Raw genomic sequence first — 26816 nt, forward strand, 5'->3', positions numbered from 1 at the left:
TTTGGATTGCACTTTTGGTCTGGCTGCAAAAAAATTTCAAACTTAAAAAATTGAAGATTTTTTTGTAGATTAAAAACTTGGATATGAAAAAAATTTATTTCTTCATACTCATTAATGCAATTCAAAAAAGAATCCGTAGGTTTCTTCCAATTGTATTAATGCAATAGAATATTACCTAAAAGTTACACTATCTTGATTGGTTTAATGCGGCAGACCTTTATAAATATTGAATAATTTGCACATGAAAATGTATAAAATAATTAATATCTCAAGAACTAATCAACTTGCAATGCTCAAATTTACCACAGTGGTTTATGTTATGACTATTCATAAGCATACAAAATTTCAAAGCTGTACCTCAGTTTATATAGAATTTGGAAATTTCAGTCCCAGTGTCCCTTAATCAAACTTTTAACTGAAGACATATTTATTCTGTTGAACAGTCAGATCTGCTTCAAAGAACTAGTGTTTTTCTCTCGTAAGCTAAGAGTTAGCATAATTTATTTTTTTTTATGGAGGAGATACTTTATAACCTTGAGATTGTCTGAAACAAATATTTTGATCCTTGACATTCTAAAACAAATCGCTTGAATACATTATTCTGGACTGCATCTCGGTATACCACTGCTGAATCAGATGACGACCATTTTATTTGCTCTGTTGTCATAGTTAACACCACGACGGGAAACTATTACCCTCAAAATGCCACGTTGTGTTACAGGAATTTCTTGCAAACTTGATAATGGTTGTAGGCAAGGACTGGAAAATTTTGCACTAAATGTAATAAGTTTCTTTTATGCAAAATATTATTTAATTTCAGTCTGTTGAATCATAATACCACTGGGCGAGTTGGGCGTGCGGTTAGGAACGTGCAGCCTTGAGCTCGCATCCGGGAGAAAGTGGGTTTGAGCCCCACTGTCGGCAGCCCTGAAAATGGTTTAAATGGTTTTCCGTGGGTTGCAGTTTTCACACCAGGCAAATTATGGGGCTGTACCTTAATTATGGCCACCGTCGCTTCCTTCTCATTCCTAGGCCTTTCCTGTCCCATCATCGCCATAAGACCTATTTGTATCGGTGCGACGTAAAAGTAGCAAAAAAAATCAGAATACCAAGGCAGGATATGTACAATAAATTTGAATGTAGTTCATAACTGCAAACTTGTGATAAAAATGGAACTCTTTTGTAGTATTCCCTCAATCTTAATATGGAAAAACTTCAAAGTTTGTGCCAAAACCGTTTCAACTTCAGATAGTTTGAATGTATAACAAAGTCAAAACTGAAAAGAGTTAGCTTCATATATTACAAGGAATAAAAATTTGAATAGACGATTTGCCATTTTAGCCGCCATGATGATGATAGAACACTATGTAGGTGGACTGCATGTTCATCGCCATAGCTGATGGATTCCTGGTTGCCTGCGTTTCGCCCTCGTGTGCTAAGTTAGGCTCGTCAGTTGGGACTTAGCACACCACCCAAGACGCAAGGCTAGTGCATACCGTGGAGGCCACTGCACAGGCCACCCGAAGCCACCAGCAGTGCCAATGCACCACGAGAGCCACGTCTCATTCTCAAAAAATGACGCCTGCCTGGCCATCAAATGATGCAGATGCTGATTCCCATGAGGAACCCAAACTACTTGTCCCGAATGAGCAAATTTACAATACCAATATAATGGTCCGTTATTGGACATTATAAATCCTCCAGCCAACTCATTCCTGGTTGCCTGCGTTTCGCCCTCGTGTGCTAAGTTAGGCTCGTCAGTTGGGACTTAGCACACCACCCAAGACGCAAGGCTAGTGCATACCGTGGAGGCCACTGCACAGGCCACCCGAAGCCACCAGCAGTGCCAATGCACCACGAGAGCCACGTCTCGCCCAGTGGTATTATGAGACGTGGCTCTCGTGGTGCATTGGCACTGCTGGTGGCTTCGGGTGGCCTGTGCAGTGGCCTCCACGGTATGCACTAGCCTTGCGTCTTGGGTGGTGTGCTAAGTCCCAACTGACGAGCCTAACTTAGCACACGAGGGCGAAACGCAGGCAACCAGGAATGAGTTGGCTGGAGGATTTATAATGTCCAATAACGGACCATTATATTGGTATTGTAAATTTGCTCATTCGGGACAAGTAGTTTGGGTTCCTCATGGGAATCAGCATCTGCATCATTTGATGGCCAGGCAGGCGTCATTTTTTGAGAATGAGACGTGGCTCTCGTGGTGCATTGGCACTGCTGGTGGCTTCGGGTGGCCTGTGCAGTGGCCTCCACGGTATGCACTAGCCTTGCGTCTTGGGTGGTGTGCTAAGTCCCAACTGACGAGCCTAACTTAGCACACGAGGGCGAAACGCAGGCAACCAGGAATGAGTTGGCTGGAGGATTTATAATGTCCAATAACGGACCATTATATTGGTATTGTAAATTTGCTCATTCGGGACAAGTAGTTTGGGTTCCTCATGGGAATCAGCATCTGCATAGCTGATGGAGTCGTAGCCTGCTTCAGCACCTAACATTGATGGTGTTCGTGAACAAAGCCATAATTAAAAACTTTGGTAACAAATTGCGAGCTATTGTGAATTTAATATTACAAACTTGCTCTATAATCTGGTATGTTTTTATATTAACATTTTGCAACTTGTAACATTGTCATAAAATGCCACAGATAAATAATATGGAATTGATGAGTCTTACTGTGTTACTGGAAATTCTTTTTACAGTGGAGTTTGTGACTGATGGTAGTGTATCTAGTTATTATATTTGGGATTTAAGCTGTATGGCGACAGTTGCATAATTTAAGAAACCAGCGATCAAGAAAACTGATCTTACTCCCGCACAGCAGGCAAAAGGCAGTCACGTAACCCAGATTCCAATAGAAATTTTCAAAGACGTGCCAAGTTATAATGAAAACAGTCTACTCAACTAAATGCTAAAAGAAAAAAAATTGCTATCAAAGAAGACAGGCTGATTTAAAACACCCTAGAACTAAATACCTAAATAAACAGAGCACAAATATCCTTTGACATTCCTAATACGTACATTAATGTACTAGAAGAATCAATTATTAACTTCCTGAGAACAACCTTAAACCAAAACAGGTTCGCTTTAAACTACAAAAACTATTGTCAAAAAGAAGGGTTAACTGTGGGCTCGCCATTATCAGGAATAATAGCAAACATATTCCTAAATAACTTTGAAATCAATTTCTTAACCAATCGCCTGAAGGGATCTTTTGCTGGAGGAGATGTATGGATGCATGTGACAGTGACATCACAAATGCACAGCACTTATTAAACACACTAAAATTATTACACTGGTGAATCTAATTCGTAATGGAACCAAAAATTAACAAGATTTTCTAAACATTGCAATCTGTTGAAATGACAACCTGTCATACAGGGAAAAAAATACAGGAAAACCCACCCAGACTTCACACAGCAGACAAATCCAACCACCCAAATACATGAATTGGCAGGACTGAATACAATGATACACTGAACAACATTCATACCAGCAAGCACAACAGATTTTGAGAAATGAAATAACGGACAATAGAACAGATCGCAAAAGAAAAATTGGCCAACCGACTCAGTAGATCGAGAAAATACGCACGTAAAACAAATACATAGTCCTCAATTACGTGAACAAGAACATGTACAAGATGGCTAACAATTTCAAAAGGCAAGGTCTAAAATAGCCTTTAGTACGGACAACACTCTTCAGAAACACACTGGTAAATGCAATCTAAAGAAAATAACAAAAACAAAAAACACACACACAAAAAAAAAGCCTCCAAATCAAGAGTTTTTGAACAGTGTCCAGAACCAAACTGCAACACCACATATATAGGCCAAAGAAAAGTAAATTTCCACACCAGGTATAGAGAATATGACGCTGTTGATAGTCAGCATTCGTGGAGTACGTATATCACAGCTCACACCCTTTCAGCACTAACACAGATCTAAACATTTTACGAATCCAAAATATCAGCAAATCGGTAAATGTAAAGGAGGCAATAGAAATATGTATCGCAAAAAAAAAAAAAAAAAAAAAAAACTGAAGCAAACCAACCTCAACAATTGCACACATTTATAAAGTTATTCCCTCTTCACACTACTAAATTATTTCCACGTTCAGTAAAACATTTCGTAATTTTTCATCAGATGTTAATGAATCCCACTGGAAGTTAATCAGTTGCAAACTACATTTGGAATGTGCATTGGGACCTGAACTTCATTCTATGACTTTTGGTACTGGCTTGCCACTTAGGACAGTTATGTAATTTGTTTTATCACTAAAAATCGTCCGACCCCCTGTGGGTGGGGGACGCAGACAAAGAATTCACCCACGGTATCCCCTGACTGTCGTAAGAGGCGACTAAAAGGGGCGACCAAGGGATGATCAAATTAAAACCATGAAACTGCTTGTGATTAGTACCACCATGCCTGGAACACCATGGGTCGCTTCTATTTGCGTGTAGTACCACTATGTTGGATACCAAATAGGTTTGTGATTGGTAGCACTATGAGCGACACCATAGGATGAGGGCACCCATGCTTCGGGCTTCCCTAAGATCAGTACCCACTATATGAGAAACACCATAGGTTTGCGTTGCCTGTAAATGGCGCCACAATGTGCGAAACAGCGTAGGTCTCTAATACATGTGCGAATTTCATTACCTGTGAGTAGTACCATAATGTGTGGAATACCGCGGGACTACGCTACTCTTGATCAGTACCGCAACATGACAAATACCGTGGTTCTACTTTCTTAGCGACCGGACGGGTTGGCCGTGCGGTTAGGAGCGCGGAGCTGTGAGCTCGCATCCGGGAGATAGTGGGTTCAAACCCCACTGTCGGCAGCCCTGAAGATGGTTTTCTGTGGTTTCCCATTTTCACACCAGGCAAATGCTGGGGCTGTACCTTCACGCCACGGCCGCTTCCTTCCCATTCCTAGGCCTTTCCTCTCCCACCATTGCCATAAGGCCTATCTGTGTCGGTGCGACGTAAAACAAATAGCAAACTTTCCTAGCGATAAGTAGAGGAGCCGTTGGCTTGTATTTTGGACCACTTTCGACTACAAGCATCATCAATTCAGTATTGTGCTATAGAAGCAGTCCCTTGGTCAGTAATGTTTTTCTACATCCGCTTCTGTGCGTGTGAGGCACTGTGCGTCGGTTCCACGGATAGTTTTAAATTCATATCGATTCATTCTTCATCCTCACGTTTTGAATTGTGGTCAGTGGATGTTTTTGGGCTTTCAGTTTGTCATTTCATTTTTTCTCATTTCGTACCATTAGGGGCCGATGACCTCATGTTAGGCCCCTTTAAACAAGCATCATCAAATAGTCCAGCCTCGTGGTGTAGAGGGCAACGCATCCGCCCGTCACCCGGTGGCCCCAGGTTCAATTCCCGGCTGGGTTGGGTTTTTAATTGTAAATGATTAATATCCCTGGCCTGGGGACTGGGTGTTTGTGTCGTCCTTAACGTTCCTTTCTTCACATTCAACACTCTACACTTCCTACGTTCCAATTACACACAGGTTCATATCACATTGTGCAAGTAGGGGCAAAAGATCTCTATAGGTAGACGCCTCAACAAATAGCATTTTAAAATATTTTTTTAAAAGCTCTAAAAATAGTTCTACAAGGTACTCATTCATTCTACTGCATATTTACTTCTTCCAAAGTTGTCATTATGCATTCATTCCCATACATGCCAGGAGATGTTACAGCCTTGTAGTAAACAGAGTTGTTAACCTTCTGCTTTTCCCTTGAAACCCTGCAGACAAACATGTTGGATAGCCACAACTGAAGCAAGAGACCTGGAATCAGTCCAGCAGTTCTTGCTGTAAGTTACTGACATAAGAATGATTAAAGATTCATACAGAAAACTTCAACTGAAATGTCATTAATGGACTTCTACATCTACTGTTATAAATTCTGAGCAATATGATGTTACTAAATCACTGGTGTCGTTTTGTAATCACTTTATGTACTCACATGTACGAAGGTGGTTTGAAAAGTGTGCGAAGTCCGAGAGATGGCACCTTCGGCTCGTATCGAGGTCCTGTTTAGTTAGTAGCATCTCTTGAATGAATGCACACCAAGTTTCAGCCATATTGGTCTATTTCTGTGTGTTTGGCATTCGTGTGAATCAAGAAAGTCGAGCGATTTTCAAGAAATGAACGAAAAAGAATTTCGTGTGGTGATTAAACATTACTTTATGAAAGGCAAAACGCCTCAGGAGACTAAAGAGAAGCTTGATAAACATTATGGTGACTCTGCACCTTTGATTAGAACAGTTTATAAGTGGTTTCAAAATTTTCGGACTGGCCATATGGGCACAACTGACGCTGAACGTTCTGGACGGCCTGTGGAGGTTACGAATCCAGAAATCCTTGATCAATCCATGATATGGTGATGGATGACAGAAGAGTTAAGCTGCGTGAGATTGCTAGTGCTGTGGGCATCTCGACTGAAAGGGTACGTAATATTTTGCATAAACATTTGGACATGAGAAAGCTATCCTCAAGATGGGTGCCGCGATTGCTCACGTTTGACCAAAAACGGATTTGTGTGAAGTGTTGTAAGGATGGTTTGTAGCTGTTGCAGAAGAATCCGGAGGACTTTAAGCGTCATTTCGTCACTGTGGATGAAATGTGGATACATTACTATACTCCTGAGACCAAACAACAATCTAAACAATGGGTTACCAAGGGCGAATCTGCACCAAAAAGGTGAAGACCGTTCCTTTGGCCGGAAAGGTTATGTCGACTGTCTTTTAGGATTCGCAGGGGATAATCCTCATAGACTATCTGGAAACGGGCAAAACTATTACAGGTGCATATTATTCATCGTTATTGGACCATTTGAAAACGGAGCTGCAAGAAAAAGGCCCCCGATTGGCCCGCAGGAAAGTCCTTTTCCATCACAACGCACCAGCACACGACTCGGCAGTTGTGGTCTCAAAATTAATGGAAATAGGATTCCAACTTGTTTCACATCCCCCCTATTCTCCAGACTTGGCTCCCTCGGACTACTATTTGGATTTTATTCAAATGAGGATATGATTGCAAACACTAATGGATATTTTGCAGACTTAGACAAATCCTATTATTCGGAAGGGATCAACAAACTAGAACATCGTTGGACAAAGTGTATAAGCCTAAAAGGAGACTATGTTGAAAAATAAAAAAGGTTTACCCCAAACACGTAGTTTTTTTTGCATGGACTTTTCAAATGCCCCTCGTATACATGGTTTCTAGGATGGTAATTAGTTATACCCTTCTCTCTTACTTCTCAAAGAGGTTATGCAGATTTATATAACATACCCTATTTATAAATGTAAACACACAGGGAAGGCAAAATATGGAATCAGAAATACAGAGGTTAGGAAGAGGATTGGGGTTTCAAAGCTCTAGGACAGGATAGAGACAAGCAAGCTGAAATGGTATGGACATCTGATATCATTTGGAGGAAACAGAGTTCCAAAGAAAGTATTCAGAGAGAAACCAATATGAAAATGACCACAAGGAAGGCTTTGAAAGAACTGGATACAATGGAGTAGAATATAGATAAAGGAGAGGGAGGAAATATGGAAGTAGTACTGGTAACAGGAAAAGAGTACTGGAGAGACTGGCAACAATGGAGCTCCATTATTCATTTCCTGACACAGGGGAGATCTGGAACTGGAAAATATTCAATTTATTGCAATGGATAAAAGATTGCAGCTGGCCTGTCATTTTGTGATGTCACATCAGTTGTGAAATACTGACTCACAAAAGGGACATTTTAAATTTTTCAGAAGTGTCAGTTTTGCAGTATATTAACTAAGAACTTTTATCACCATTTCGTTTTCTGTTTATTAGAATAAATTTTCTTGCAACAGTTTCCCTTTTCAGAGGTAAATGAAGGATCTTTGTGCAAGCTACTGATCATTACCTCTACCTGCCCTAAGTTACAAAATGTATATTGATTTGATGTTTGTTACTTTGTTTTCAGTGTAAAATGATCGCTAGTGATCGTCAAGAAAAAGAACGTGTGGATGCACGTAATGCTTTAGAAGAATATGTTTACGAGTTGCGTGGAAAAGTGAGCTCAGAGGATGAGCTTGCTTCTTACGTTACTCCACCCGACAGAGATGCCCTTTCTCAGCAACTAGACAATATGGAAGTCTGGCTGTATGAGGAGGGTGAGGATTGTAATAAACAGATTTATGTTGATAAACTGGCATCTCTAAAGGTAAGTTGCATATTGTGTAAATATTTGTAATTATACCAAAACTTTTTAAATATGTATGTGATTTTTTTAAATTAATGTCCTTAGTTTAGTAATATTTGATTGCATGATGTTCCCAAACACAACTTCAAATAAGTTTCTTCTATGAAAGTCTGTGAAAAGGAAACTTCATTCATTTATAACTCCAAAATCTTAAGCGTAACTTCGTTTGACGTTTTCACATCTGGAGCTTAGGTTGCTCCTAGCACGAAGTCATCGGCACTGTGAAATTCAAATAATCTTGCCTGTATTCTAAATATGAATGCTGGAAACTTAAAATTTCCCTTCATTTTTTTTCTGGACAGTTGGGCTACCCATGAAATCTGTTCTATGAAATAAAGATCACTGTTGTATTCAAACCTTGAAGAGTTTAAAAAGATTTGTTATAACTGTAGTTGCTTCCATCTAAATTCATTTTCTCATGTTCAAGCAAGTGACTGTTTTTCTCTTTTCATACAAAAATGCTGGATCATTTAGGCATGTAATTGGAGTAAATGCAGAATATATGTACACTAAAGTGCACTAAATTGGCTTTTGCAGAAGTTGCTTATTAAAAAAAAAAAAAAAAAAAAAAAACCTTATTTGGAATGGATTAGGATGAAGATATTCCACAGGTGGCAGGATTCAGGTATCAAGCATCATCTCCTCAGCCAGCAGCTACCCACTGTTTACTAATATCCTCTTGGTTTGAGAATGTATAAAATGAAATACAGTATTTTGCTGCTGGCTAATTTTTCTGCGTTTGAGTAAGCATGTGTGCTGAAGTTCCTACTTACTTTCCACTGGCCACACACCTACTACGCTGGCGTAGCAGGGGGAGAGTTGATACTCCCATGTGGCATGTCCCAGGTGGTGGATAGGGGTCCTAACCGGCTTGCCGGCGGACTGGAGGGGAATAACATACCTCTCGCGGACCAAAAACACAACCCCCTGTGGGTGGGGTACGCAGACGAAGAATACACCCATGGTATACCCTGCCTGTCGTAAGAGGCAACTGAAAGGGGCACCCAAGGGATGATTATATTAGAACCATAAAACTGCTTTTGATTAGTACCACCACGCGGGGAACACCATGGGTCGCTTATCCTTGCGCGTAGCACCACTATGTTAGGTACCAAATAGGTTTGTGATTAGTAGCAAACGAGAGCGAGACGGCTTTTACAGTACCTGTGATTTAGTAGCACTATATTAGCGACACCATGGGATGACGGAACCCATGGTTCTGGCTTGCCTATGATTAGTACCCACTATATGAGGAACACCGTGGGATAGTAAGAGTCCCTGGGTTATTACACTTAGGTGATGAACACCATAGGTTTGCGTTGTCTGTCATTGGCGCCTCCTTTCATTTACAAGCATCATCGATTCAGTATCATGCTATAGAAGCAGTCCCTTGGTCCGTAATACTATTGTTTTACACCAGCTTCTGTGCATGTGAGGCACTGTAGGTCGGTTCCACTGATCATTTTAAATTCATACCCATCCATTCATTCTTCGTCCTCATGTTTTGAATTGTGGTCACTGGAGGATTTTGGGTTTTTAATTTGTCATTTCATTTTGTCTCATTTCGTACCATTAGGGGCCGATGACCTAGATGTTAGGCCCCTTTAAACAACAAGCAGCAGCAGCATCATCACATTCCATTGGAAGAATTACTGAGAAGTCTAGAATGCCATGTACCGCATTTAAGCGGGGGAAACTCCCTATTTTTGATCCTTCCTCCCTGTCTCCTGATCGTAGAGATAACTCCTGATTTTGAGAAGAGATTTAGTGTTCCTGTACTTTTTGAAAATCCCAGGTTTTCCCTCGTTCTTTAAGTATCTAGAAAGAATTGATGTCGAGTGGGTACTGGCAAGACAGATGTAGTCAGCTGGTAGTGACAGAATCTCTAACGTAATGCAGTTTATTTTATTGTTTCCATGTAGCAATGCAGACTGTGAGAGTACAGTATTTGTTAAGCGTATTTACAAGGACAAAAAGTCAGTTCAGACCAAAGCTTCCTGAAATAGAATTCTAGAAAAAATTAAACTTTAAAATTTGTTCAAGGCTTGGATCATAAATGTGATTCAGAAATTTATGAAGAGGTCTAAAGCAGTTACAATGAAGAGTCATGTGCTCTAAAGCTCAGATTCATACACTATTTCAGTATTATTAAAATGCATGCAATATTTCAGTATTTACAAATAAATGAATTAATAAGAGGAATTGCATACTGTAATTAAGTTGTATAATGTGTGAAATATTCTTCAAAGTTACTTCAGCAATGATGTGTCGTAACATGTCTAGATATGCCGCAAAGAAAAATCTGATTTTTAACTTTTGAATGTTGGCATGTCTGAGTTCATGCTTCATATGCAAAGAATGTACAGTTGCTCAAAAATTGGAACGCTTATTGCAAGAGTTCCTCGCAAGTACATTTTTCTCAAACAGTTGAACCTGTACAGTAGATATGTTGCCGAGGTATCCACAGGGTTCGTATCCACATGGGAGATGAATTATATTTTGGTAATGAAGTCTGATAACATGTTAAATGTGAGGAACTTACAATAACATGCGCTCATTAAAAAAAATACTGTACTTTAGTTGAAGTTGGCAGTGTCTATTTCCAATAAACTGTAAACTAGAATTTAAAGAATATGCATAAATATAGGTAGGGTAGACAGTGTTTATCAGACAGTGTTTGTTACCAGCAAACCAAAAATTAAAACTTTTTAGCATTTCCCACAGTCCGATGTCTACAGCTTAAATACATACTTTAAGTTTTCAGTATCACAAGTAATGAACTTCATTCTGGTTCCATATTGACTTTAAATATCTAAGATAAAATTCTAACAAAATTTAATTGTATAAGGTCCACATTGACATAAGGATGCAGCGTCCCCATCGCCCAGTGCGAAGCCACTGCGGTCAGGAACCATCAACATGCAGACCATGATCAGAATGGGGAAACTGAAACAAGTCCTAGATGCAATGAGAGAACATGGAATTGGCATACTGGCTCTACAGGAAACAAGATTCAGAGATGAAAATACAATGGAATCAGGAGGATATGTAATATTGAAGGAAAACCGGATATCAGGATGAAGCAACAGCAGTTAGGTATGGCGTTTATAGTAGACCGAAGCTTCTTGAGTAGTATAATTGACTGGAGGGGTGTGAATGAGAGGCTGTCATACTTGATGATGAAAATTGGCAATAAAACTTACACACTTGTCAATGTACATGCCCCTACAAATAAGAACAAAAAATAGGAGACAGGGAACTTCTGGAACGCACTGGATAAGGTAGTAATGGAAGCAAACGAGAGGTGTCACGATCTTGCTGGGAGATTCAAATGCACAGCTGAGCACTGAAAGGAGATTGAGAGGCCCTGTAGGGGATTACCCTGCGCACAAGAGAACAAATAAGAATGGAGAAAGGCTTACAAACTTGTGCAAAAGACACAAGATGAGAATCATGACCACACACTATAAAGCCAAGGTGAGTAAAAAGACTACATGGGTAAGTCCGGGCGATAGAATTGGCGAACGGCAGATAGACCCCGTAGCGATTAGACAAAAACCGTGCGGATATCTTAAACGCCAGTCAGGAAAAACGGCAGAATGGAGTCTGACCACTATCTCTTTGAAATCAAATGTAGATGGACACCAAACAGAAGTAAGAGAAACACAAACTCTCACCAGATCGACAGGGAACTGCTGAACAGAAACGGATCAATACGTGAAAAACCTGACAGTGTAGAATAAATGGGAAAACTTGAAGGACAAGTTTAGAGAAGAGTCCAAACAATTGGCCACTAATAACAAGAGAAGGAAGCATGAGTGGTGGACAGAAGAATGTGAAGAGGCAGTAGAATACAGGAGGAAGATGTGGGTAATGTGGCAGACTACCAAGAAGGAAGAGGACCTGTCAACATTTGAGGCAGCAAGAAGGATGGCTGCCAAGGTGATCAGGAATGCCAGAAGGAAAAGGTGGAATAAGAAGCTGGAAGAAGCTGATCTTGCGTTTAAGAAAAACAAATCACGATCCTTCTTTTGAGGAGATGAAGAGCAGGATAAAGGGTTATGAGGCAAAAGAACCTTTTGTGAAAGGACAAGATGGCGAGTTCAAAATAGGTGAAACAGACATATCCGAGGAAATGGCAAGGTATTTCAAAGATCTACTGAATACAGAAGCACCCACAGGGAGTCTGACACTACAGTACAGCAGAGACATTAACCAAGGATGCCAGAACAGAAGTTGTGAAAGCAATCAAGGATCTCGAGAATAACAAAGCGGTAGGTAATGATGGTAGATGTGCCGAAGAGATCAAATGGGGTGGTCCTGCAATGGAAGAAAGCCTGTACAGAATAATAATGGACATCTGGATAAATAGGATACCTAGTGACTGGAAAGCAGCCATAATTATACCAGTACATAAGAAAGGAGGCAAAAGAATACTCGATAACTACAGAGGTATCTCACTGCTAAACATTGGGTACAAGATACTGAGATTATTGCCGAATAGAGTGGAAGCACAGCTTGAATCAACCATAGGAGAATACCATTGTGGTTCCTGGAAAGGGAGAAACTGCGTAGAACAGATCTTTGGACTCGAGAGAATCATAGAACACAGACACAGGAAAGGACACAATAGTGACATTTGTGGACTTCGCATAAGCCTAAGACTTGATAGACAGGAATACACTACTGAACATCCTACGCAACAGAGGATTGGATTCTACGACACTTGCATTGGTGGGGGGAAACATTGGAGGCTACAACTGCTAGAGTAAGATACCGGAGTATGTTGTCAGACAGCTTCGAAATTATAATACCAATATAATGGTCCGTTATTGGACATTATAAATTTTCCAGCTAACTCATTCTTGGTTGCCTGCGTTTCGCCCTCGTGTGCTAAGTTGGGCTCGTCAGTTGGGACTCAGCACACCTCCCAAGACACAAGGCTAGTGCATACCGTGACTACCGTTGACAGGAGTCGGACAAGGAGATAGTCTGTTGCCAATATTATTTAACCTAGTTTTGGATGAAGTGGTGAAGCAGTGGAGACTGTTGAATAGAACCATTGGAATTAAAGGTGTACAGATTGGATATAAGATCAAACACAGTAATAGTTGATTGCCTTGCCTTTGCAGATGATATGGTATTGTTACATAAGAAGGAAGAAGATGCAAAGTTGGCACTAGCAAATCCAGCTGAGACTGCAGCAGAGGTTGAACTAGAAATAGCCTACAACAAGGCTAAGGTACTGAATACGAAGACTGATAGGAATGTATAAGGCCAAGTGGTAGAGAGTCGACAGCTTCCGGTGTCTAGGTGAGAACATCACAGGTAAACTACAAAGCAACAAAAGTACTACAGACAGAGCTTAACTGCTGCCAAAACTACAATATGCAGCCATGACTACACATGGAAAGAAGTACCTCTAGAGGAACGCCAAACTGCAACAAAACATAACCATCAGAAATGCTGCATTATATGCAACCGAGACGCTGATGTTGGGCAAGAGAGCATGCATACAATTGGAGGAGGAGGAAAGAAGAATCTTGAGAGACATATATGGGGCACCAAAAAGAAAGGTGAAACCTGGGTGCACAGATCAAGGCAGGAACTATGAGAGTATAGAACCAATATCGAGTGTGGTAAGAAAGAGAAGGTTAGTTGTTGGACATTTCATGAGGATGGATGACAGTAGGCTGGCGAAGAAGATAAGGAATGCAACCTGCTTATCTGGAAATAAGTAGATGAAGGAAGTCGGAGAAGATCGGGAGAATATTAGCATAAAGGAAAAATATCCACGGACTACCGTACAGGATAGGTCCAAATAGAGTAAGCTCATGGAAGGTCACAGATGGATGGACACCAGGATCCAGATTCCAATCACGGAAGCGGAGAGAAAGAGGAGGAGTGAGAGAACGGAAGAGGTATTGGAAAGAAAGAAGACGCGCTGAACAAGTCACTGGTGATCCTCGGAGGTTGTAACGAGCCGAATAGAATGAGGTCCATATATTCAACTTATTGATATAAAATACAATCAACAAGTGCAATAAAAATCCTTTAAAATGTTCATAGCTTTAATCTTTTTGTAGACGAGTCTAGTTGTGACTAGTGTGGGTCTAACAGTGTTTACCACAACTATTGGTTGGCTGGAGGAATACTTTAAAATTATGATGACTCTCAAATGTTATGTTTATCATGCTTCTGGAATGTAGTTTTTAAATCCATAATAGCTTCACGGAGAATAAAAGGATAGCCAGGATCTAAAAGTGAAACCAAAAAGTGAGAGAACTAAAAATGAGGTTGAAATAAGTTAATATTAAGTCGCAAATATTACTCTTGCTTCCTTTTTCCGCCAGTCCTGTGCTTGTATAATTCAAGTTGGGTCTGTGTTGACTTTCACACTATCTGGGGACTGCTCTGAGATCATTGGATTGGGGATACAGCGAGCGAGGATAGGGAGAATGAGTAGGACAACAGACTTAATTGTATGTTGTTTCAGATCTTTTTTGATTGTGTCAACCAGGATGTTTGTTTTTCTTGGATTTTGTTAAGATCATAGATGGGGTTGGATTTTTTATGGACTTTTATATAAGTTTCAAGCCGGCCGCGTGATGTACGGGTAGCGTGCCTGCATCTTACTCGGAGGCCCCGGGTTAGATTCCTGGCCAGGTCAAGGATTTTTACCTGGACCTGAGGGCTGGTTCGAGGTCCACTCAGCCTACGTGATTAGAATTCAGGAGCTATCTGACGGTGAAATAGCGGCCCCGGTCTAGAAAGCCAAAAATACCGGCCGAGAGGATTTGTCGTTCTGACCACACACCACCTCGTAATCTTCAGGCCTTCGGGCTGAGCAGCGGTCGCTTGGTAGGCCAAGGTCCTTCAAGGGCTGTAGTGCCATGGGGTTTAGTTTTTTAAGTATATTTAAAGTTTCAAAAATGTTTAATGAAGTTCTCTTTAGTTACATGTAGGGTTTCTAAATTTTTATCTATGGTGGAGAATGAGTGATCATAATCACAAATCTCGATAAAGATGGATAAACATTTTAAACATTGATTTTTATTGCACTTGTCTATAGTATTTTATCTCAAGCCTTTTATGTATCACTGTTTTTGTATGCATTTTTCATCTTTGTGTTCTTTTTAGCTGAAGATGACCTCTAGGCTAGGTCAAAACATGTTCCATGTAGCTTTTTAGACAGACCAATTATTAAATTGGAAACTTCTGTTGAATAGGTGGACTTGCAGACAATTAAATTCTTGAAAATTTTATCTTGGATAACTTTCAGTAATAATGGATTATTAACACTGAGGAAATTTTGCATGAGCAATGGGTACTGATTTTAATATTACCTTCAGATTGTGTTTTGTATTTCCAGCATGTTGTGATATTACATCAGTTCTGCATTATTGCTGTGAAAATCCCAAAATTGCTTAGAATCTGAGGAACATTCACACATCCTGGAATAAAATATGTTCAGAATCACATTACAAATTACAGTTGGGTGCGAGAAAATCACAAGCAATTTAGCTACATGGTATGAGTCACCTAACTATAGGCTTGCATTTGGATGATTATGGGTTTGAACCCCAACATTGGTAACCCTGAGTATTCAGTGTTTTCCTATTTTCATGCTAGGCAAATATTGTTGTGCCTTAGTTGGTGTTCTGCAGCATTTGAGTAGGTGCCAAAATTTTTTATTTTCAGATTATTGCTCCATCTGGTAGCTAATGTGGTATTTGACAGAACATAGTCCTGTGTTTTAATGAGCAATAAAAGTTTTAAGTGCCTTATTCCATACTGAACTGAATTTTTTAAAGTCAAATCAAATTCCTAAATGATAATTTTGTTGGTTAGTGATGCAAAACAAAAAGCTAAAGGAACCACAATAAAGCATCAAATGAAGTGTTACTGTCTCGCATCATAACACTATGTTTAAAATATCACTAATTATGAGACATTAACAAGAATTCATGTTTCTATCTTCATTTTGGTATGTAATACTTAGGGGCCGTATTTTTTGGTAATAGCGATACACACTAAATTTTTCATATCTTCTTTCTAGCCTGTATATGACCTTGTAGGTACCGTACCGTAACGTATTTTAGCGAAATGAACTCGCGAAATCTGGTTTATTACGCGAATCGCGCAAATAATCACGAAATATACCCCACTTGGTACGAAAAATGCGAAATCATATCGGAAAAGATCTCCAGTAAACGTTTAAATGCTTCTGAGAACTTGACTATAGTAGTTTCCTTCTCAGTTGATTGATACCGCTGTATATTCTCTACACAAATGCACAGAAAGCGATGAGCCCTGTTTATCGGAGGTATGCGTATTTAGTTCCGCGATCTCTAAGGCAATCATTAAAAATCTATATCTGTTATCGATTACAGCAAATGGCGTTGTGTTCGTAGCAAGATCGGTTGTAGATACAGCAGTGGGCATTATACTCTTTCACAGTGAGAGTTCGCCACTTATGATACTTCATCAGCAAATGTCCAGCATTTAAGTACAAAAATGCTGAAAACTTAAGTCACAACAGTTTTTCCAAGGGCCGAGGAATAAAACAGTGAGGCCTTCTACGTATTTGATGCTGCAAGAAAGATTCTAATGTGTAAGTACTGTAATGTTCGCATTACGTGAAAACAAAGAGACACGTGCGATAAATACTGTAGAGAATCAAAAACACACAAAAAGAAGAAGAATGAAGCAAATGAACATAATTATAAGCGGCAAATAACAATCGGCGATACTTTACATATGGCAAAGGAGTTGAAAAGTGGTAGAGAGCAATTTGTAATAGACACAACAAAAGCATTCATGTAAACCAGCATTTCTATAGAAAAACTGGATAATCCTGGCATGAGGACATGGATGAATATAAAAGGAAATAATACAGACTTTATTATAAAATATGACTATATTTGTAGGCCTATTGTAAATAAATCGCACCGAGCTCGATAGCTGCAGTCGCTTAAGTGCGGCCAGTATCCAGTAATGGGGAGATAGTGGGTTCGAGCCCCACTGTTGGCAGCCCTGAAGATGGTTTTCCGTGGTTTCCCATTTTCACACCAGGCAAATGCCGGGGCTGCACCTTAAGGCCACGGCCGCTTCCTTCCAATTCCTAGGCCTTTCCTATCCCATCGTCGCCGTAAGACATATCTGTGCCGGTACGACGTAAAGCAAATAGCAAAAAAAAATCGCCTGGTTGAGTTGTAATAATGTTACTGTTTTTACGTCCCACTAACTACTTTTACGGTTTTCGGAGATGCCGAGATGTCGGAATGTTGTCCCACAGGAGTTCTTTACGCTCCAATAAAACTAGTAACAGGGGCTGACGTATGTGAGCACCGGACTGAGCCAGGATTGAACCTACCAACTTGGGCTCAGAAAGCCAACGCTTTAACTGTCTGAGTTACTCATCCCCGGCCGGGCAGCACCAGCATATCCATAAATATCCTCCAGGGATATATGGCTTTGCAAAATGCAGTGAAGGCACGTCTGATACAAGAGAAGAAAGAAGACATTGTTAGTGAAGTTTTAGGAGGTTCGATAGAAGACCACAGTAAATTTGCACCAAGTGTTCGCAAGCATTATGGTTTCCGACGTCTAATGTGGTCAGTGAAAGGGGCTGCTTTGTTTACAAAAATTTACTTTCTGACTGTCGCACAACTCTGAATCCTGATAATGTTGAAACCATGCGTAGTTTTTACTTTGGAGACAAGTCATTCAAAATGTAAAAACGTGTACAACCAAACCAAACCCCATGGCACTTGACGCCCTGAAAGGGCCTTGGTCTGCCCAGTGACCGCTGCTCAGCCTGAAGGCCTGCAGATTACGAGGTGTCATGTGGTCAGCACGATGCATCCTCTCGGCCGTTATTCTGGGCTTTCGAGACCTTGTCCGCCATCTCACCGTCAGATAGCTCCTCAATTCCGATCAGGTAGGCTGAGTGGACCTCGAACAAGCCCTCAGGTCGAGAGAAAAATCCCTGACCTGGCCGCGAATCGAACCCGGGCCCTCCTGGTGAGAGGCAGGCACGCAACCCCTACACCACATGACCAGCAAAAAAAGTGTAGGCTATGTATAAATTCCTAACTTCCGCCTAACTTCGTTTCGAGGTTTGTGATTTATATAGGCCTACCGATATTTATTTCTATAACATTTTGTATATTTGGTTGTTCTAAGGTTTAATAACAATTTTTTAATACATTACAACACTCCATGTGAGATTTGTGCTGGACAAAGCGGAGGCAGGACAGGTTTTTCTCCGGGTACTCCGGTTTTCCGTCATATTTCATTCCAGCAACACTCCATTCTCATTTCATAGCATCTATCATTCATTAATAAATCACTTTGGGAGTGGCGACCCCATCGTACTAACAGCCTATGTCTGCTTCATTCATTCCATCCCTGACCCGGTCAATGACTGGAAAACAGGTTGTAGGTTTTCATTTTCATAATACATTACAAGTGTTCACTTTAAAACCCCTAATCACAAAATTAGTTAGATTTACCCCATACCATAAGGAATACTTCACAAGAAACATCGATCAGTATGACAATTTATTTCACGAAATACCTACCGAAATAGTGTTAGTTTCAACACCGAAATCAACAGTTTTATTTCACCAAAAAATAAGGCCCTTAGTAATACTTTACATTTCATAGGAAGGATGAAATAATACAAAGGATTTTGAGTTTGTAAATATCTCTGAATCTGTTTTTGGCACTTGGTCAGGTTATGCATAACACCATCTAATTCTGACCACAGCTGCATCTTACTGTCCCTTTTCTTATCCATTTCCCAACATCACTGAAGTTAGTGTGATGTTAACCCTTTCTGGCCCATTTTAGTTTTAGGATTGGATGAGCTACTTACTCATAAAGAATTGCTGAAGCTAGTGTCTTGCACATGATGCTGCATACATTTAATATAAGCCGTTCAGACTTCCTTACCGAGACATATTAGTGACTCCGTACGGCATCATTGAGCATGTTCAGTGGATGTCCTCATGAAAGTTCAATCCTGTGAATTGAGGTAAAGGTAAGGGTTATTCTGCCCGAAGGCAGGTTCGTACCTCCGCAGAGGTATTCCTGAGCCGGAGTTTACATGCGGTAGGGTGGCCAGTTCCTTTCCGCTCCTCCATTCCCTTACCCCCCACCAACAGCGTGTGGCAACCCATCCAACTCCTGACCACGCCCAATTTTGCTTAACTTCGGAGATCTCACGGGATCCGGTGTTTCAACATGGCTACGGTCGTTGGCTGTGAATCGAGAGTAGGCCTATAATTTTAAATCCATTAGTTATGTCCCATTGATCAGAGATTCTTAGTTATAAAAGCATGTGGTCGCAAGATGAATCTCTTTAAATAAGAGGCAAATCAAATGGGGAAATACGTGAACACCCGGTTCAAATATTAGATCTAAATAAATCGGGAAAAGGTCGGACATGCACGCGCACACACACTCCCCTCAAAAGAAAAGCAGATAATGTCGTACATTTACTTCATGTGAATGACACGAGGTAATTCTTCAATCACGAGGTAATTCTTCAATTCTTCTTAGTTACGGTAAGGATAACTTGCTATAAAATAAATAATACAGGGTTTTCCTTATAAACCCAGACCGAATGCCTTGCGTCCGTACTCTACGCTAAGGCAGCTGCCTCATCCAAACTCGTGTCGCGCACAGCTTGAGGCGTCATCCTTCATAATGAGGTACTTCATAAACACCATTAGGATTTTCTGCACACCAGTAGCGAGAGCTATGACTGTTCACACAACCCTTAAGATGGAACCTGGCCACATCCAAGAAGCACACACTGTGGGTCTAGTAAACAATCATTCCATAATGCAAGATGCCACTCAAAATAACTCCACCAATGTCATCTAGCTTTTCCTCTGCTTAGACCTTTCGTGTGCACTCTTGCTTTTCGTTAAGCAGTTGAGCCAGTAGATTAAAATTTATTTATAATTATGTTAATTTTGTGCTCGTGAAGATAGCACTTCACCAGGAAATTGCAGAGCAAGTGCATCCCGTACCTGTCGAGCTGACTCTAGCTTAAAATAACATATACATACGAAAATACGGTGTTGCAATAACTGTCTCACCATGTTAACAGCTGAGATTCAGACTGGCTACTGATGCTAGGTCAAACACACGCACACTTCTTGTAAGGTCAACTATGTGCGTACCTTCTGTACTGCTGCATAGGTGTCGGAGAGCAAGACCGCCGCTGGACGGTCTGGGTTCATAAGGGAGACCCTGTACTTGTAAACTGTCTTATACCTCTATTTTGAGAAAATTTCAAGTGAAGATCAGTTTTAATTTTTTATTTAATGTTGTTGGTTTTACGTCCCACTAACTACTTCCACAATTTTTGGAGATGCCAAGGTGCTGGAATTTTGTCCCACAGGAGTTCTTGTACATGGCGGTAAATCGACCCACATGAGACTGACATATTTGAGCCCCTGCAAATATATCTGGACTGAGCCAGGATCGAAAGCATGCTTTGAGCTTGCGTTTGGGATATAGTGTGTTCGAACCCCCCCAGTGTCGGCAGCCCTAAGGATGGTTTTTTGTGGTTCCCAATTTTCACATTTGGCAAATGCTGTACTCCCATTAAGGCTTCCTTCCCTCTCGTAGGCCTTTCCTCTCCCATCAACGCCATGCCAGCATGCCCATGCCTAGCTTTTAGAAAATGTTTCCTCAGAACAGAGGCTCTTGTGTGAGAGCACACCAAGCCAGACTTTGTAAATGGCGAGGGGGATTCTGTAGTTTCAGGGACCGGATGACACCAGGCTAAGGAACTTATCCTGGTCGTACAGAAGGATATTTTACATGGAAAGTGCTGAACAGACTGCACTCGGGTGTTACGAGATGCAAATCTAACTCCATGAAGCGGGGTTTTCAGGTACACTCCTATGTCGTGTAAATGTGGGCTCCTCAAAATACTCATCTTCAATGCAGACTGCCCAACAACATGCACTACGCAAGACCTGTGAATGCAAGGCTGGATTCTCTGAAAGTAGCTAATTTCTGGTCTAACAAGGTGGCATTCCCTACTCGTCACCACAGATTTCGCTCAAATTTATAGAAACATGCAGGGCTTCGGTAGAAAGGAAAGTACCTGAAGTGGGAACTCCAGATGGCCAAGCGTATCGAAAATAAAAAATAAAAATGTTGATGCGGCTCTCGCACCGTACAAGTCACTTCTGTAAGTGCGCCCGCAGAGCTGTAGTGGGCGTAGCAGTAAGAACTGGAACTAGTAATTCGGTGGTCGTGGGTTCGACACCCTGTGTGGGGACTTTTTTCTTTCTATGGAGGCGTTGAAACAACGATGTGGTTGTAAAAATGCGACGTTTATGACTTGTGCTAGATGCAGAAATAATTATAGTTTCCCCTGTTTCTACGATAAATATCATCCCGACACATGTAAAGCAACGACTGTCAATGAATAAAGTTTTGAATTTTCATGTACAAAGTTTTTTCGTACGCGCTTTAATTACAATCCCTTGTTGAAAAGTCTGACAATGAAATCCCAATTTTTTACCTTTTCTATGCCTTGTGAGTGTAAATAAATAAATAAATAAATAAATGAAATGAATTATTCACCGCTTTGCTTAATTGGAAAATGAATAATATAAAAGTTGAGGAAAGAAAATAAGTCTCCACACGGGGAGTCGAACCCACGAGCACCGAATTACTAGTCCGAGCTCTTATCGCTACGCCAATTACTGCTTGGCGTGTGTTAACATAAGTGGGTTGTACGGCGCGAGAGCCATGTCAACATTTTTATTTTTGTTTTCTATACACTTGGGCATCCCGAGTTCCCACTTCGGGTACTTTCCTTTTTTGTTTGTTTGTTTTTTGCTAGTTGCTTTACGTTGCACCAACACGGATAGGTCTTATGGTGACGACTTTCCCTTCTATAAATTTGAGCGAAATCGGTGGTGAAGAGTAGGGAATGCCCCCTTGTAAGACTATGTAAGATTGTTCATCCACCATGCTTGTCCTTGTTAGGTTCCTTCTGTCTGAATGGGACCCACCTGAAGGCAGGGCTCATATCAGGGAGATGACATCCCAAATCATCTTCTCCAAGCACGATGCTCGACACTGTGGCATACACTGCCTGGATTTTTTTCTTTATTTCTTTCTTTCCTTCTTTCTTTCTATGTATGTATTTTTAATGTTGCAGTATAATGGTAACTTCAGTCTTTTTGTAGAAAAATGTTGATTACTCTGGGCCATTTTATAATAAGCCTGATACATTGCAGGCTAATTGTAGAACGTACAAGAAAGGCGAGCACGATTTCCAGCTATTTTATCATTATTCTGATACGCATAGCCAAATTGTAAAATGTTGTCTCCTTGTCCGCACATGGCGCTTAACTAGTAGGATATGTGGTGATTGTTCAATGGTTGAAGTTATATTCTGGATTAGTTCGAACAGAAAGCTGTTATTTGTTACTCGTTCTGTTTTTAGATTTTAATCATAACACTTTACTGCATATTTTACATTTTTGTTTTAGAGAACCCATAAAGGAAATTAAGGGAGGAAAAGGTGAAACTAGTACTTCATCATAATATTTAACATAAAGATAATACTGCTTTCAATAAAATTGCAAAGAAGCTATCCTTTTTGCATTGCCATTTACTGTACATGCAACTTTATTTTACAATTAGGCTGCACTGAATCAGACTAATAAACGGGCCAAGAATTTCCAGTCTAATTCAGTAATCAACAATTTTTTCCTACAAATAGGCAGCTGCTGGTAAACAGGTTGAAGTTACAATTATCTTGCAACATGTATAAAAGTCTTTATTGTGAAATTTGTCTTTTAAATGTAGCTGATTTTAGTGCTTCCGAGACTACAAATGGATTAATGCTTATTTATAGTATAGCCCAGTTTCGTACATTTGAGAATACAAAATGTAGCACTGTTCAAATGGAGATCGAAAAAATAGTCTGGTGATCAACACATTGTGCAAGAGAATAAAATTATCAGACCCGTGCGATTCCTTTATGAAGGGTGCAGCATGACAGTTTAGTTTCACGATTGAAATACTTCATTGAATTTGATAAAAAAGAGATTCAAATATTTGATTAAGCCTGAAAATAAGTTTGTTTCAGAGTGGTGATGCATTACCTCAATTTCCTTACCTATCTAGTACATTACCATGCCATTGCCCTTCAGAAACCTAATGTGGAGTACCAAGTATGACCCTCGCTTTAGAAATGTAGACCTAGAAGAGCTGAAAACATGAAGTAGTTCACATTGTTTGATAAATAAATATATATATATATATAAAGAAAACAAAGCATGCTTCAAACTAATGGGATTTAATGAACTTCAAACCACTGTACAATAACAGGATAATTCCACATAATGGTTAAACAGACTCATAATTTAGAATGCTTGAGAAGCATTTTTGGTTTAAAAATAAAATAAAAATAGTACTTAGCATGGGAAATAAAGGTGTGCAGCTTGTTAACACTCCAGTGACCATGCCTATATATTCTGTGGGTTTGTTCTTTTGAAATTTACAAAGCTCATAATTTCTACAAGCTCAAGCATAAGATTTAATTTTAAATCTCTGCCTGCATTTTATATGGGCTTGTTTATAGCTAAATGTTCATGATACTATGCAGCAACAAGTTGTTCGTTTAGATGCTACTTGATACCAGTTTTCTGTAATTTTTTTACAAATTCTGGATGTAGCATTGATAACCAGAAGGATGTAGAACATCATCTATGATTGTGAGTAAAAACGACATGAAAAGTCTTTAGAAAATGCGAAATAGTTAATACGGCAGGTGATACAGACAACAGATGAAATATATAAATTCAGAGATAATAGTTGTGTTGGAAGGTTATGTATCGTAAATTATTTCAGGTAGGCCTAAATTATGTTTTGAATATACATTTTCAGAGTTTAGGCGTAGGCATTGTAACAAAAATTTTGATAAGGGGGCACAATTTTCCACGCCAACAAATATGACAGTTTAGGAATTAGGTAGTAGGTAGCACATAGATAATAATGGTGTGTGGCCTCCAGGGGGTTTGCAGGTATTTTGAGTAGACATCCATGTCAGACCTGCTTGTCTGCGAGGATGGGACTTCACCTAGGTTGAAATCTAATGTTGAAGATGGCAATGAGTTAATATGCAGCTTCTATTACTTTAATAATCTGTATCTAACATTAACAAAGCAATAAAAAGGTTGAAATTACTTCATTTTTTTTTTACATAGTGATAAAGAACATAGAAATACTTGCACACTATTGAAGATATTTGAATGCAGTAAGTGGGATATAATTGAGACTGTACCTTCAGGTGGCATATCACAACTTTACATTAGAGTAGATGCAGCTTATTATTTTGAAAATTTCTATTATTGCCTTGTCTGGGGCAGTTTTGAAGAATATTGGCCCTCTTGACCTTTTAGGCAGCTATAATCTATTTTGTATGATTAAATTAACCCCTAAAAGTTAAGTCAGGTCTTCAAAAATTACACAGTAAGAAATTTTTCATAACATGGTAAAAGATAATAGTTGTACAGGAAATTGCAATCTTTATGGCCTTTCAGCTCATTCATTCTCTTTACTTCCAAAAGATAACCTTATGTTATTTGTGGTACAGAAAAGTTTGTTTTTATGAATTTATTTTTTGGGCATAAAATATAGTGATTAAACTCTAGGATGGTCTACTCTTTGATACCTTTAAACTATTGATTTCTGGATTTAATCTATATTAGACTATGCTGGGCTGAGTAGCTCAGGTGGTGAAGTCCTGACCTGAGCCCAACTTGGCAGGTTCGATGCTGGCTCAGTCTGGTGATATTGAAAGTGCTCAGGTACTTCAGCCTCGTAACTGTTGATTTTCTGGTAAGTAAAAACTCCTGCGGGACAACATTCCAGCACCTCAGTGTCTCCAGAAACCACAGAATGTAGTTAGTGGGATGTAAAAACAAAATGTTATTAGACTGCCAAACTATGAAGAATTAATAGTTAAATATTTTATTTGTAAGGTCCACCTTTTCAATACAACACCGTGTAATGTGCTACATTATATCGTTGATTTTAGTTTTGGACTAGTTTTGACCTAAAAACTAGGCCATCATCAGCCATAACACAAATTGCACAGTTACATCAAATGATCCAAAACAATGTACTGTACCAGTAACTATAGCCCAACTTTATTTCAAGTTCGCATGAAGTATAATCTCAGCGCAATACCAGGTAATTTCTAGCTAGGGCTTGGTACAGGAGAAAGGGTCCTATCTACAAGAACTTCAAAATAGTTTAGAATAGTTTTATTCAGAAAAATGCATCTTTGTAGTGCAAATCACCTTACTTGTAGATATTTGCTGTCTTAAATATCGCCTATCGGATGACCCGTGCTCCCAGGTCACTGTGTTGAACTGGACTAGAACTCATTCCGCAGGCTGCTCACGTTAGGATGAGATGAGGCTGGAACACCCAGATCGGCTCGACATGGAATTGAGCTCGAATCTTTTATGTTCTGGGCGGTTTCCGACGTTCTTGGACAACGTTGCGGGGTATTCACTCGTCACTTAACTCGCACGAGTGTCCACAATTGCACAGTCCGACACATTTAATAGCACTGTTAATTTAATATTGTCGTCATATGCAGTTGAATTCTCTTAATCCCTTGTAAACAGAATTTATAAGTCCATTAAAGATGAAGATGCAGATAGCATCAAGTTTGGAATGAAATAAAGCACATTTCATGAATAGAAATAATTAAACTGAAATTGTTCGAGCACTAGGCACAGTTCGTGGTGGCTCTCCACTAAATAAGATTGCACTTGACATTTAAAGAAATGTATGACTGCCTTAGAGTTTATCAAAGACACTGCTGTTAGTCACGCACTAATAATAAACACTTTGATGAAAAAAATAACGTTGGAAATGATTAAGCACAGTTCGATGTTATACTCCACAGAAACATGGGCGCACTTGACATAAAATATGTGACTGCTCAAAAGTTTATCAAAAGAAACTGCTGACAGTAACGCAAAAATAATTAACACTTTGAAGAAGAAATAATACACGGTTCAAAAGATAGTTCTGTTTGAATCGAATAACATTCACTTCAATTCATAAATTGAAAATATGAAAGCTGGCAAGTACCGTTGTACATTAACACAGTTTGAATTCAGAATGAACCACTTGTGTCAAAGCACACGAGTAAACCTTTTACAATAGATAACCACTTGCATTAATATTAGTGGGAAAGTTTGAACATGTTCATAAACACTCTTATTTAATTATGAAATTATGCTGACTGAGATTTTAAAAGAATATCACAGTTCGTAGTATATCGCAGTAGTGTCACATTGAAGTTAGTAATATTTGTTCAGAGACTAAGTTCCACATTCACAAAGTAGGTCACATCGAGAAGTTTCTATATGCGCACAGAAAGACTTTGTATAATTTGAACTTCAACACGCGCATGAATTTGAACTTCAACTCAACTGATAGACTCATTGTCCTTTATAAAGACTTTGTTCCATATTGG

At 39.7% G+C, this 26816-nt stretch overlaps 1 protein-coding gene across 1 annotated transcript in view; it reads left to right on the forward strand.

The window, feature by feature from the left end:
- The window catches only part of LOC136864473 (heat shock 70 kDa protein 4L), a 247875-nt gene that overhangs the window by 194302 nt on the left and 26757 nt on the right, over positions 1-26816 (forward strand). Inside the window, exon 11 of the mRNA XM_067141491.2 lies at positions 7991-8230. Within this exon, the coding sequence (XP_066997592.2) occupies positions 7991-8230 (240 nt within the window). The remainder of the gene's footprint in view (positions 1-7990; positions 8231-26816) is intronic.

Source organism: Anabrus simplex, chromosome 2 (genome assembly GCF_040414725.1).
Source record: "Anabrus simplex isolate iqAnaSimp1 chromosome 2, ASM4041472v1, whole genome shotgun sequence".
In the NCBI taxonomy this organism is placed as follows: Eukaryota; Metazoa; Arthropoda; class Insecta; order Orthoptera; family Tettigoniidae; genus Anabrus; species Anabrus simplex.